The sequence below is a fragment of the Arachis duranensis genome, chromosome 5 (assembly GCF_000817695.3).
Source record: "Arachis duranensis cultivar V14167 chromosome 5, aradu.V14167.gnm2.J7QH, whole genome shotgun sequence".
Lineage (NCBI taxonomy): Eukaryota > Viridiplantae > Streptophyta > Magnoliopsida > Fabales > Fabaceae > Arachis > Arachis duranensis.
In genome coordinates this window covers 8,570,366-8,584,088 of record NC_029776.3, presented here as the reverse complement: position 1 = coordinate 8,584,088, position 13,723 = coordinate 8,570,366, and the positions used below count along the sequence as shown (strand labels likewise).

At 39.8% G+C, this 13,723-nt stretch overlaps 3 protein-coding genes across 3 annotated transcripts; 1 reads left to right on the top strand and 2 right to left on the bottom strand.

The window, feature by feature from the left end:
- Positions 1–1,641: 1,641 nt before the first annotated feature.
- LOC107487827 (uncharacterized) lies at positions 1,642–5,217 on the bottom strand. Its single transcript, XM_016108524.3, has 6 exons — positions 4,808–5,217; positions 3,540–3,796; positions 2,865–3,065; positions 2,654–2,744; positions 2,189–2,444; positions 1,642–2,109 (listed from the first exon to the last, which is right to left on the bottom strand). The coding sequence occupies exons 1-6, from the start codon at positions 5,215–5,217 to the stop codon at positions 1,786–1,788; spliced, it is 1,539 nt and encodes a 512-aa protein (XP_015964010.1). The 3' UTR covers positions 1,642–1,785.
- Positions 5,218–5,267: 50 nt separating this feature from the next.
- On the top strand, positions 5,268–6,032 carry LOC107487913 (uncharacterized). The gene has a single exon (XM_016108608.3). It carries the CDS (start codon positions 5,333–5,335, stop codon positions 5,849–5,851), a length of 519 nt encoding a protein of 172 aa, XP_015964094.1. The 5' UTR covers positions 5,268–5,332; the 3' UTR covers positions 5,852–6,032.
- A 295-nt stretch (positions 6,033–6,327) lies between these two features.
- On the bottom strand, positions 6,328–11,200 carry LOC107487911 (wall-associated receptor kinase-like 14). Its single transcript, XM_016108606.3, has 4 exons — positions 10,847–11,200; positions 9,810–10,605; positions 8,155–8,229; positions 6,328–7,848 (listed from the first exon to the last, which is right to left on the bottom strand). The coding sequence occupies exons 2-4, from the start codon at positions 10,561–10,563 to the stop codon at positions 6,560–6,562; spliced, it is 2,118 nt and encodes a 705-aa protein (XP_015964092.1). The 5' UTR covers positions 10,564–10,605; positions 10,847–11,200; the 3' UTR covers positions 6,328–6,559.
- Between the last annotated feature and the right edge of the window lie 2,523 nt (positions 11,201–13,723).

The following is a 13,723-nucleotide window of genomic DNA, read 5'->3' as shown; positions in this document are numbered from 1 at the left end:
GTTGAACCTTTTCATATAGGCTCGTAAAGATTCTCTGACCTCCTGTTTTATTCCCAGGAGGCTCGGTGCATGTTTCACTTTGTCTTTCTGGATTGAGAACCTCATCAAAAACTTCCTTGAGAGGTCTTCAAAGCTAGTAACCGACCTCGGGGGAAGGCTATCGAACCACTTCATCGCTGCTTTCGATAAAGTGGTCGGAAAGGCTTTGCATCGCGTAGCGTCGGAAGCATCAGCTAGGTACATCCGACTTTTGAAGTTGCTTAGATGATGCTTTGGATCCGTGGTTCCATCGTAGAGGTCCATATCAGGGCTTTTGAAGTTTCTCAGAACTTTTGTCCTCATTATGTCCTCGCTGAAAGGATCCTCTTCACCTAAGAGCGGCTCTTCTTGTTCGTCACGGGAGTTGCGACTCTTGAGGGAGGATTCCAACTTTAAGAGTTTTCTTTCTAACTCTTTTCGTCGTTCCATCTCCTCTTTTAGGTTCTTTTCAGTTTCCTTTTGCCGCTCTCGCTCCTGCTCTAATTGCTCCAGGCGGCTGTAGACTAATCCCATGAGTTCAGTTACATGGGGCGGTCCTTCTTTTTCTGACTCGCGCCCTTCTGAGGAGTTTACCTTTGGATTTTTTACTCCGGAGGTGCCTTCCCTGTGTTGGTTATCGATTTCCTGGTGGAGGGTGAAATCCACATCGTTATTGCCTATGTCCAGATTCTCTTGTTCAGAATTTGTCTCCACATGGCCTTCTTCATGGGATCTGTCTGCCATCGATGGATGATCTCTCGGGTCCCCGGCAACGGCGCCAATGTTACGGTGGGTAACCGGAGATTAATAGAATAGATGGCGCTAGTTGGCCCAATCGTCCGCGGATGGTAGTCTCCGAGCTGGTTCGCACGCTGGAGCCTCCTTCTGACTTGTATACGTGAGTGAATAGGAGGTGGTACCTGCAAAGACACTCCGATGCCTAAGTTAGCAAGGGTGTTAGCAAGTCTAGAGAGTATTGGGCTTAGAAATACCTGAGGGGTGTCAGTGTATTTATAGTGGTGAGCCAATAACCACCGTTGGAGTAGTGCCGTATCTTTTGGGTGTTAACCGTCCCTCTATCTTAGGGAGGTTAAGATACGGCTTGATGAAGCGGTTATAGAGATTTTAGGGGCGGTTACTCATTTGAATGAGTGTTTATCTGCCAGCTAATCTCATGTCCGACTTCTTTAGAGTAAGTCGTAGTTAACACCGACTTCTTAGTATGAAGGTCGGTGCTTAGCAAGGCTCAGTTCTTCGGATTAGGCCTTTTTATTTGGACCTGGGCCTTTATTATTGGGTCAGGGTATAAACAACAATATAATCCAAGAAATTTCTAATAGTTTCAGGTTTTGGGAGGTATGGCCTCGGCCAGCCCCCCATTGGCATTGGATTCATATCCACCTTGGACCGGGTATCATCTAAGACATTGTTTGGAGCAAGTTTTTTGTTCCGGGATAAAAATGATGTAGAAACTTTCATAGATGTGCTCGCTTCGTAATTTTACAAATCAAACTCATCCATGAATTTTGACCCCTTTAACCATCCGCAGAACTAGCATAATATAGTTCGGCTTTCACGGTTTTGTATGATTAACATCTAAACATGTTTAAACTTGAGATAACGTCAATTAAATGCACGGGGCATACAATAACAATATAAGGAATCACATAACACTCCCTACAAACGATTCTTTTAGTCGCCAGAATGTATGATAGCATTACAAGTTCAAGTTAAACTCTCCATATGAAAGACCGAGACCTAGAAACATCAAGATTTGTCGCCATCACCTTTGCCATCAGTTGATTCTAGTGATGGTTTTTTTGGTGCGCTGGCTTCTGGTACACTGGAATTTGATGGACGCTTAACTCCCCTACCTACCACACCAAGATGTGTGACTCCGGTGGATCCATTGGTGTGAGCAGTGGAAATGGTTGGAGAGTCAAAACCTGCACTGCTGTCAGCAGTAGCCATCTGTGAGGAGCTCACTTTTCCTGGAGATGATTCCTTTGCACCTGCCTTGGCAGCTGCTATTCCCAGGATCTCGGAAAGAATTGATTTTGGATTCAAAACCAGCTGCTGCAGATCTTCAAGCTGCAAATCCATATATTCCAATCAATAACAAAATAACAAACGAACAAAGATATAACTTGCAAGATTTTCTCCAGCCTACCTTCTTTTCCAATTCACTTGAGAGACCTTTGAGAGTTTCAATCTCTGCCTGTTTATCTGAAACCGAGTTTTCAAACTCAGATGTTTGTACATTCTGTTGTGACTCGGAAACAGAGGATGTTGAGTCCAAAATCCTCTTTACTTCTTCTGTCAGCCGATGTAACCTTGCTTTACAAACAGATGTAGCCTTTTCACAATAAGGAATTGCTTCTTGAGGTCTAGAACCAACCTCCAAACACAAACATATACGGAAATTTCTTAATTCAAAAGTTAAGGGCATCTAGCAGTGTAAGAGAACATAAACGATCATCATAAATTTAAGAGCTAGCTGTCAGCAACTTCATTAATTCATTGAACGTTATTTAGTCATCTCTTGTCTCAATTTTTTGCTACCAATTTAAACTGGCAGAAGATTACACGCATCAGTAATATCATGGATCTAGATAAAGAAATTTGAAGAGGATACAAGTCAGCAATTTTCCTATCATCTGGTTCAACCAGCTGTTCTAAAATGGATAGTGCCTTCTGGTAATCAGAGAGAGAAGTTTCAAAATCCTCTGCACAAAACAAAGATAGGAAAAATCCATTTAATAAATCCTCTACTCTTGTGAATCTGTGTGTGCTTGGGAAAAGAAAGCTCAGTTGAATTAAAATTATATAAAAGATCACAGGAGGACCTCTTTCCAATGCAACATCTGCCAATGCTGATAATATGTCCACTTGTTCTATTGTGTTGACAGAGTGCTTTTCAACAATGGCTCTAGCTATATCAAGCATTTTCCATGCCAAGTCCAGGTCAGACTCATCTTCATCAGCTTCTGCCAAGTCCTCAGCATCACTATCCTCCTCATCTTCTTCCTGGTCATTCTTAGCAGACTCTGTTACATATTTTAAAAAATAAAACAATGAGATAGATCTGAAAACTATGGATGAGTGACAATGTTCTTTCACAAAGTGAAAGTGTCAATTCCTAAAAACTTCACGAGGCTTACATATTAGTATTCACAACCCTACCCAATATGAGCCAATCACAAGCTTTCTTATCCCACCAACCATCAACAAGTGACAACTAGCTTTCTAAGAACATTTTTACTTCTATCTTCAATTAAACAGTTTAGTAATGATTGATCTGGTAACCTTCAATAGAAGATAAAATTCTATGCACTCCTTCATATGGCAAATTCCATAAAACAGTCTCCCTTATTCGCAATGACTTGTGAAGGAAAGGATAATGCGGAACAGAACAACACATTCAAATGAAAACATGACAGAACATTCTTAACAGATTGAACATGAACTTATTTCTAAATTTAGTAGTAATAATCAATTTACACTAGAAACAATTCACTAACCATCATCCACTGCTGGACCCTGGTCAGTTGAAGTTACATCCTGCTCAATGTTGCTTGAAAAAGATGCAGTAGAAGATTCAGCATTTACAGAACTCTTCATAGATCCATCTTTTGTGGAGCCATGTTGAGATCCATCCTCCTTCTTGGGCACATCAGCCAAAGGATCAGCTTCCTCCTGAGCCTTGTATAACAGTGCGCAGCCATATTTGTAGTAGGTGTGTACACACTCGGGAGCAAGTTCACCATAGCGGGAAACTCTATTTTGAATAAAATTGTCTCTCAGAACATTAAATATATTAAAACAAATCATAGAAATGCAAAGGGAGATATGACATGGTAAACCTATATTCAGTTAATCAATTTGTACCAATAAGAGTACAACAAGTGGTTTTGACAAAAATGAACTTGGTGGAACCAAAATCCGAAAATATCATCATAATTTTCTCAGTCCGGGCACAAACTACTTTAAGAGCTTATATGGGTGCCATTAAGTTGTTAGAAGATCTTTTTTTTTAGGGTGTTTGGCAAAATTTTAGTAGTGAAAGTACTAGGGAAAAAAAGATCTTTTTTTAAAAGTTACAATTTACATCTTTTAGAAAAAAGGATCTTTTTTACTAAAAAAAATGTTTCTAACATAATAAATCAACAAAAAAGTACTTTTATATTGTTGTACATAAGCATAATTGTTAGATAAAAAGATATTTTCACATTAGATATACAAACATATAATTACTTTTACTTTTCTAAAATGATCTTTTAAAACAAATCACTTAAAAAGAGATATTTTCGTAGGAGCTTTACCCAAACAAGCACTGAAACATCACTTGTACCCAAAGTTTTCCAAGATATATGCTATGTTTAGGTGAAAATTTTAGACGAAAATGCATACATTAAACTTATTGACATGTGTATAATGTAAGAAATGAGAACTAACGTGATTTCATTTCATCTATCAATATTCTCGACTAATAAAGCAGAGATTTTAAACCCGAACTGGATAACTACATGTTCCTTTTGGGATGGAGCATGTATGATGGTGACGCATCTAAGTCTCTAACTATTGCATTCATGCAAATCAAACAATTGCTACCATGGAATTTCTGAATATTAGCTACCATCTGGGTCATGCATCCATCCGATTTGCAACCTAATACTATTAACGTGCACTTCCAAGATAAAATATCTCTTACCTATTTGGCTATTTCTCTATCTTTTTGCAGAAAAGATCAAAGTCAAAATGAAGCGCCAGCGAGAAGCAAAAGACAAACCTGATCTCAAGAGCGCGGCTGAAGTTATCAGCTGCCTCTCCAAAATCGTTCTCTTTCATGGCCGTGTTCCCCTTCTCCATTAGCTCATCCGCGAACTCCAAGGACTTCTGAGGATCACTACCAGAAGCTTCTCCGGCGTTGTCGCCGTTGGAAACCGAAACCGACTCCGCTCCGCCTTGCGCTGTGGATTCCACGGTAGCATCCACAGTGATTCCGCTCTTTTCATGCTCGGTAGGGTTTACGGTTCGAACAACAGCAAGGTTTGAGTTAGGGTTTGATATTCTGGCGCAAAATACGAAAAAATGAAAAGGAAAGCGCAAAATAGAACCGGAACCGGAACCGGAACCGGAAATAAGCAATTCAACCCGCACCGTTTGGTTTTTACACGTGTCAAGGTAATAGTGATACATAAATTGGGGAAATTTTCGAAATTAAATATGTTAACAATTTGCAAAAAGCGAGTGGCCACAAGCTGAGGATCACTGGTCAGCGAGTGAGTGATTGAGTGTTGTGGTGACGGAAGCTATGGTTTGTGCAATTTCACCACCGTTTTCAGCTCTCTCTCTTCAACGTCTCAGCGTGCGCAATGCGACGTCGTACTCAAGTAAGCCGCAGAAGATAACTAACAAGCCAGTAACGGCTTTACCGGGTGCCGTTCCCTCGGGGCGGAGGCAGCTGCTTTTGTTACTGACGGCGTCTGCGGGATTGGCGGCAAAGGAAGCGGTTGCGGAGGATATTCCACTGTTCGGGATACGGAAGAGTTTGAAGAGGGTGGAGGAAGAGGCCGAGGAGATCGTGAGGGAAGGATTTGAAGCCGCGGACAAGGGCCTCGAGTCAGCAGAGAAGGGGCTGGAGACGGCGGAGAGAGGGCTAGAGGCGGCGGAGAAGGGGATAGAGACGGCGGAGAGGGAGATAACGTCTGCAGTGAGCTTTGGGGATTTGGCGCAGGCGGGAGTGGTGGCCGGAGCGGAGTTTTTGGGGGTTTTGGTTGCGACGGCAGTGGTGAACGGTATTCTTGGGCCTGAAGCTCAAAAATCATCGTGACTCGTTGGTGCGAATTGGCGTTATAATTGCTGGATATATTTGTCTTGTGTTAATACTTAATATTGTAATTATTGATGTATATCATGTTTGTTTTTTACTTTTAATCATTGTTGTAGCATCTGATCGTATTATTTGGAGATATCGGCGTTATAAGATATATCCGAGAAACTATTTATATTCACTGCTTGTTTGTAACGTATAATCCCATCAGAAATTTAGAATGGAGAGTTAAATGACTGTTTCTGTCAACCAAAATAAAGTGCGTGGTGCTGTTGAAGTAGGTTACCAAATCTATGTGAAATTTCAGTACATTTATGGGTTTTGGTGGAAAGTGTCACGGTGAAGAGGGCAATGTAGTAGGTAAGGCTTTCACGCATTTCATGGTTCTTGTATTATGAACATTGTGCAACTCAAAGTAGATATGAATAACAATTATTAGCTCAAACATCACGGTAATCATTTTGTCTATTTCTATATGAAGCTATAAAATTATACCCAAAGGTATATGTTATTTCCAGCTGTAATTGTACATTGTACATATTCCTATATGCATGTTGAATTTTGTATATTGTTTACTGATGAAAAGAGTCCTGGAGGTCGTCAGAATCCTATTGCCAATCATACACAAAATAACTATAACAATTAACTGCTAAAAAGAAAAGAAAACTGTTATATGCCTCGAGTATTCACATTGCTGAGATGATTTTGTCAATGAACTGCATTGTCCAACAAACTGTTTGTTGAAGGTGAGCTGTGTCCACTTGACCAAGGATCCTGCACTGATACAGGAGAGCTGTCCTTTGCCTCCATTGATTTCAAAAAGCTTCCGGTCTTCTGCGTAACGATCAATATCTCATTCCCTTGCCCTGCTTTATTCAACTTAATACCGCCCAGTGACTTGTCACTTCCTCTGCGAGGAGATGAGTTACCAGACCCAACTGATGAAGCTAGACACATATTTTCCTCGGTGGATGCCCATCCACTGCGCTTGATGTGTTCTAGCTCCTCTGCCACTTCCATCATACTAGGCCTCATGTCGCTATGGAAAGCAAGACACCTAAATGCAAGCTCAGCCACCTTATGAATTGAATAGAGTGTCCAAGCATCTTGATGTGGTTCAAGGAAGGGATCTATGATCTCATCTATGGCACCCCTCCTAATCCTATCAACAGCAAGTGCTGCTAAATTGACCTCACTTTGCTGTCGACCGAAATCAACCACTTTCAAGGCAGTTATTATCTCTACCAAAACCACTCCAAAGCTGTAGACATCACTTTTATCAGAAAGATGGAAGTTCTGGTGGTATTGGGGATCAACATAACCCGGAGTCCCTTGTGGAGCAGTTGAGATATGTGATGTTTCTGTCATGCCAAGCCTAGAAAGCCCAAAATCGGCAACTTTAGATTTGAAGCTGTAATCCAAGAGTATATTACTGGATTTGATGTCTCTGTGGTAAATTGGTGGATGAATTGCTGAATGAAGATATGCGATTGCTTTAGCAGTTTCAGTTGCAATAGTAAGTCTTATTGTCCATGGAAGACCTTTACCCCTCTCTCTTTGCAGATGCTGAGAAAGTGTTCCATTAGGCATATATTCGTAAACAAGGATCTGCTCTCCCTCCTCTATGCAGCAACCAAGAAGGCGAACTAGATTAGCATGACTCACAGAAGAAAGGAGCTTGATCTCATTCATGACTTGGTCAACACCGTTGGTATCTCTGTGCCTTATCTTTTTTATAGCAACCCACTCATCATTGTGAAGTTTTCCAGCATAAACTGTACCAAAAGCCCCAGTTCCCAGCCTTTGCTTGTCAGAGAACGAATTTGTTGCTCTTTCAATTTCTTTGTAAGGGTAGAAAGGTACACTGGAGTTGCCTGCAGCTTCACGCAAGAGGCGCTTTGCTGTTGTATGTTTGCTCAACCAAGCAGAACGGCGCCTGGCACAGTAGCATACAAGAGACAGAAGAACAGCCACAGCCAATACTCCAGTTGTGATCACTGTCAAGTGTGAACAAGAACGTTATGATTAATCAAAATATTTTTCTGTTGCATGTTGTGTTTGGAAAATAGAAGAGAAGAAAAATAGGTATTGGAAGCTAAGGAATCATGCATATTGAATGACAGCATAGTGATTAGTGAATGAATGATTAACTCGTCAACATGGACAATCCTATGAAATTCATTACTTCATCCGGTAGCCCAGAAATAAATCTATGCAATATGCTATGATATATAAGATCATACTCTAACAGTAATTAGTACAAAAGGAAGCTAATTGCGTAAAGATGTAGAGTATGGTTGTACCTCCAACAATAACACCTATTTTGGTTGTTTTTCCACATCCCCCCGATGTTACTGTTGATGCACTGCAACTTAAAACTGAATCAATTGATCACAAGGGAGCAACAAGCAAAGTATCAGAAATGAGAAATGACTATTTAAAAAAAGTTAAGTTTAGTCTCCAACTGAAAAATAATAAACTCATTTTTCCACAACTGAAAAGAATAAATGTTTACTCTAAGTCAAACTTACGGGTCTTTTAATTTATACAAATCGCTAGACCCTATTGGATATTAACATTTTGTTCATTAAACCCAATGGAGTGCCACGATTTATAAGCAAACCAAAGACACCCCATATGTCCCGGGAGGTGTAGGGTATAAATCGATGGTTTTAACTTTTAAGAACAACGAATATTTGTAACCAAATTATGTTAAGACAACTTAGTCACACTCCATTTTCTTTTAAGTAAAAGGCCCACAATCTTAACTACCTGAACTATTTAAGTATTTATAGGTTCCATCAAATCAGGTAATTCAAAAAGAAAATCCTCAAATAGCAGGTAACGCACCATTTACTAGTTGTTAATAGGAAAAGCAAAAAACGTTTTAACTTTCACCTTTGTTTCTGATTTAAGACATCTACTAGAAATTAGAAACTGTGACTCACATTACACTCAATATCCATTGTCAAGAACACGTGAATAAACAAATTATGGGTGATGTTGAGAAGCTTTGACCATCCACCCTAAAAGAAAAAAAGTTTCAAATCAAATCTATCCAACCAGACATGTGCAGCCAGAACATGTTGACTTTGGATCTGGAAGGATTCTTTATCTGGTATATTACCATTCAAACCAAATATGTACACCAAATAGAAAAATAACTTAAAGAAAAAAAAATCAAAACAGATCCACTGTTTATTTCCCATGACAATGAATTCATCAGGAGCATCAAAATTAGTATGCATAAAATTCAAACAGGAGTAAAACTCCCATGTAATGAACATTTGCTTCACTTCCATTTCCACATCACTGCAACATCAAGGGACGTATGAGGGCCCTCATGGTCCGCGAGAACACAGGAATCAAAATAATGAACCTTATCACATAGGAAAAGTCGATGTGCCTCATGCCCTCATGTGCCCCAAAAAAAAGAAGGAAATTCTGGTCTTAACTTTACATCTTTCATGAGACATATCAAAGATGATAATTCAACAAAGAACGAGGCTTGCAAGTCTTTTGCAGAGATGATAAGATTGCGTGAAAAATGTCATGGTTCAAATTATCTTATTCAGTGCTCCAGCTGGGAGTATAATTAAACTACCTTATTCTTAAACAGTTTAAGGTCACATCTTAGAAAGAAAATCTTTCTTGAAAAAAATTATTCAAAACCAAACATGTATCTAATCCATTGAACTACAACACACCAATTTTCCACGAAACAGAAACTAAGGTGGCGCAACATGGTTGCTCAGCACAAAAAGCCACAACCAGGTGTTACATTCCCGATTGACCCATCAAACCCCACATGGCCACGGCCATAAGAATCAAAAGCATAACAATTATTATAATAATAACCAAAAATAGATGGCACTTGCAAGGAATAATAAAATGATGACTATTAAAAAATTCTAAATATCAAAATTCTCAATCAAAATGGGCTGAAGAGAAAACACACCTCTCCGGCAACCGGTACCGTTGATGAAACCATCTCCCTGGAAGCCATGAAGGCACTGGCAGCGAAACCCTGAACTATTTTTCCCCTGAGGATTTGTTACCTCTGTACAGGTAGCGTTTTGAGAACAACCAGAATCATGACAAGAACCCTGAATCCACCACCCCAACTCAACCACCTGAAACTGCAGAAATAATAGCTCCTTGCTCTGCCCAAGAGCAACCGAAGAGAACAAGAACTTGCAACGAGTGTTTTTCAATTCATCGTAACTCAAAACATCACCAACAACAACGTTGTTTCTCTGTTTCTGGCTCTGCGGGGTGAAACAACTGATGTTACCGCTGCTGCTGTCGCAGCTCTCCACCTCAGCCTGGCCGCCTGTGAAGGTGGAGGCGGGGATAACGCAGCCACCTTGCTCCTCCGTGCAGTTCTGCACGAGGAAGCTGTTGTTCCACGTGGGGGCAAAATTGTCATTGAAGAGTGGCTTAATAGATCCCATGGTGCGGTTGCATTTCGCGGGTATGCTGATGAAAATGGTGCTAGCTGTGATGTTCTGAACCAGAAAGCCGCCAACTTTGACTTGGTCTTCGGTACAGTTCAGTTTCACTTCGCAGCCTTCTGAGAACCCAAAAGGGTAGTTCAGGGTTTTCCCTCCGCAATGGCGATCGCAGTTCGTCAAGTTTCGTGCTCTCGTCAAAGCCATCAAGATTGTGAGCACGATAAAGAAGCTTGTGTGGTGGTGATGAAGAAGAAACATCTTTGAATTGGAATTGAACGAAACGGCGTAATCATCACCCTTCTGAAATAAAAGAGAAGCACGGAGTCAGCTTAGGTTTAATTTTTTGCTCAAATTAAATCAAAGTTTTGATTTTTCTTATTAAAAGCATCATTTGGCGGATTATACGGGAAATTATAAGTATGCGATGGAAACAGTTGGGGTAGTCATCTATCTCAATAAATGCCGCCTCATATGGAAGAGAACCACTGAATCATAATTAATGGAGTCTTGATTTTGATACTAATTGTTGTGAGAGACGCACCTTCAAGATTGTGCAATGGATGAGCTGAAATGAATGGATGTAGCAGTTGGAGAAGCAAACGATGGAATAGAGATAATAAATTTCTGATTGAAGGAATGAAGAAGAAGCAGCAGCAGCAGCAGAAGCAGCAGCAGCAACTCTTGGGAGGTATTAACGTCGTTGGCGTCGTTCACACTAGTTGTGTGAGTTGCGTGTGGGTCTTTTGTCGTGTGAGGGAGAGAACTTAAACCCGGTCCACATCCACATCGTTTTCTTCGTTACCCTTTCACTTATTTAAGGGAAGTTTTTATTGAGTGCCATATATACCCTTCCATTTTTGTTGTCTGCACCAAAAAGCCCTTGGTCTCTGGATGAAATTGCATGCACTGCACTTATTATACCATGTTTGACTAACTGGGGAGAGTTTAATTATCCGGTGAATCAATGAAGGAATACAGAATGATTTTGTTCGCTTTTCAAATTGTCCACTCCACCGTGTATGCTCTTCTAGGTTTGTTACCTAGATTATTTTTTTTATTTGTATTTTTTTATATAGTAGGAGTACATAAGGAGTACATAGTATATAAGGGATTATAACTCAAATATTTTTTAAGGGATTTTTCATTCTTTTCAAAATGAGAACAACTTATTCTTTTCTCTCTCTTAGTCCCTTCTGGCCATCAACATCACAGCTTGAATAGTTTAGGGCATGAAATTTTCTTCATGGTGCGGTGAGCGTGGAAAGCAATCAAGCTGTGAATCTAGTTGCCAATTTTGCCATTTTCTTTCTTTTCCTAATTTTTCTTTCGAGATTTTCTTTTCCCTTTTCTTACTTCTTCCTTTAGACTCACCCAATAGAGTTTGATGAGAGGCTATTTCACAAGATTCTTTCTTGTTTGAACATAGCTGTTCCGATCAACGAGTTAGAAGGAAGAAGATCTGGATCCCCATTATTCTGTGATTCATTGATTTCTCAACAATGGCTGACAATCAGAGCAACGCAGTACAGATGGATGTAAACGCACTAGCCAATCTCCTCCATCAACTCACTACTCTTCAGTCTCAGATTTCGAAGAACAACACAAGTCCAATTCAAGATCAATCAAGCCCTTATTTTATCCATCCGGGAGAAAATCCAGGTACACCGATTATTTCAATCGTGTTAACACCTAACAATTATGGTTGTTGGAGTCATGCTATGATTAGAGCACTGAGTTCGAAGAACAAATTGAAATTTATTGATGGTACCATAAGAAAACCTGAGAATAATAATGTTGAATCTGAGGCATGGAAAAGATGCAACAATTTGATTGTTTTTTGGATCAATCTTTCATTAAGTCCTGGAATTCGTGATAGTGTTATGTGGAACAATGTTGCTGTTGATTTGTGGGAGGAACTTAAGCACAGGTACTACCAAGGGGACAGGTTTAGAATTGCAGAACTCCAGGAGGAACTTTTTGCCATCAAGCAAGGTGATCTGACCATCACTGATTATTACACAAGGCTCAAACAGATCTGGGAGGAGTTCAACAATTTCAGATCCATTCCAAACTGTGTCGGATGTGCAGAGTCATGCTCTTGCGGACTATCAAAAATAAGAGAATACAGAGATGAAGATCAAGTAGTCAGACTTCTGAGAGGATTGAACGAAAGACTTTTGAGAGGATTGAACGAACAATACTCTACCGTTAGATCACAAATCATGCTCATGTCACCCCTACCAGACCTAAACACAGTATTTTCTATGCTAACACAGTCTATGCTAACACAGCAAGAGAGACAGTTGACCAACATGGACAACAATAAAATTTTGTTCAATTCCACTCAAAATACAACTACATCACAAGTGCTCAATTCCTCATCTAATAGAGGCAGAGGAAGAGGGCGAGGGAGATCAAGTCAAGGTGGTAGAGGGCGTGGAGCTAAGATAGTATGCTCTTATTGCAACAAACTTGGCCACACAGAAGCTGTGTGCTATAAGAAACATGGGTACCCCTCCCATTTCCAGCAGCGGCAGCAACATCCCACCCCAATTGCTAATGTACTCAATGATAAACACCCCCAGCTCAATTGCCTCCAAGAGAACATTGGAATGTCAAGCTCTGAATTCACTCCAGAACAAAAATTTGCCTTGTTGGAGCTGATCAAAGGTAAAAGTGTGCAGCAACAACCTCATAATGCAAATCAGGTTAATTCTATTCAGACCTCCACTCCAGGTAAAATCATTGTATTACAATTTAATACAAGAATTATGAGTATTATAACTCCAAAATCTGCACTATGGGTCATTGACTCTGGTGCGACAGATCATGTGACTTTTGACTTAAAAGATTTTGCAAGTTTTCAAAATATTGCTCCAATAAATGTGATATTGCCAAATGGAACCAAAACTGTGAGCACCATTGTTGGCACAATCATATTTTCTAAAAATTTTTTTCTCAAAAATGTTTTGTACATTCCCTCCTTTGATTTCAAATTGATTTCTGTGTCAAAATTAACCTCAAATTTACGTTGTCAAATGTTAATCAATGATAAGTGTTGTGAGATACAGGATCAATCCACATCGAAGATGATTGGCATTGCTAAGTGCGGAGATGGGCTATATACAATGAGTAGAGAAATAGAATGCTTTCACCTTCAATCCCCTTCAATAAAGCAAGCTTCATTGGCAGCAGCTTCTACCACTACTCATAACATAGCATCTTCACAAACTGAGCATAACAAGATTTGGCATCTTAGATTAGGACATATACCTATGCATAGACTAATTTTAATGAAAAAAGATTATCCTTTTATAGATTGCACTGCTTCAACATTTCCTTGTGACTCATGTCATTTTGCAAAACAAAAGAAGCTATCTTTTGATCTTAGCACAACTGAAATAAAGAATTGTTTTGA

Bases quoted from the DNA above. Each gene is read 5' to 3' on its own strand.
- LOC107487913 (XM_016108608.3), top strand. From the start codon at position 5,333: ATGGTTTGTGCAATTTCACCACCGTTTTCAGCTCTCTCTCTTCAACGT.
- LOC107487827 (XM_016108524.3), bottom strand. From the start codon at position 5,217: ATGTATCACTATTACCTTGACACGTGTAAAAACCAAACGGTGCGGGTT. The intron at 3,797-4,807 runs GTTTGTCTTTTG...TATTCAAAATAG, and splicing joins AGCCGCGCTCTTGAGATCAG to AGTTTCCCGCTATGGTGAAC. The intron at 2,110-2,188 runs GTAGGCTGGAGA...ATGGATTTGCAG, and splicing joins CAAGTGAATTGGAAAAGAAG to CTTGAAGATCTGCAGCAGCT.
- LOC107487911 (XM_016108606.3), bottom strand. From the start codon at position 10,563: ATGTTTCTTCTTCATCACCACCACACAAGCTTCTTTATCGTGCTCACA. The intron at 8,230-9,809 runs GTGTGTTTTCTC...CAATTGATTCAG, and splicing joins CGGTACCGGTTGCCGGAGAG to TTTTAAGTTGCAGTGCATCA. The intron at 7,849-8,154 runs GTACAACCATAC...CACACTTGACAG, and splicing joins AATAGGTGTTATTGTTGGAG to TGATCACAACTGGAGTATTG.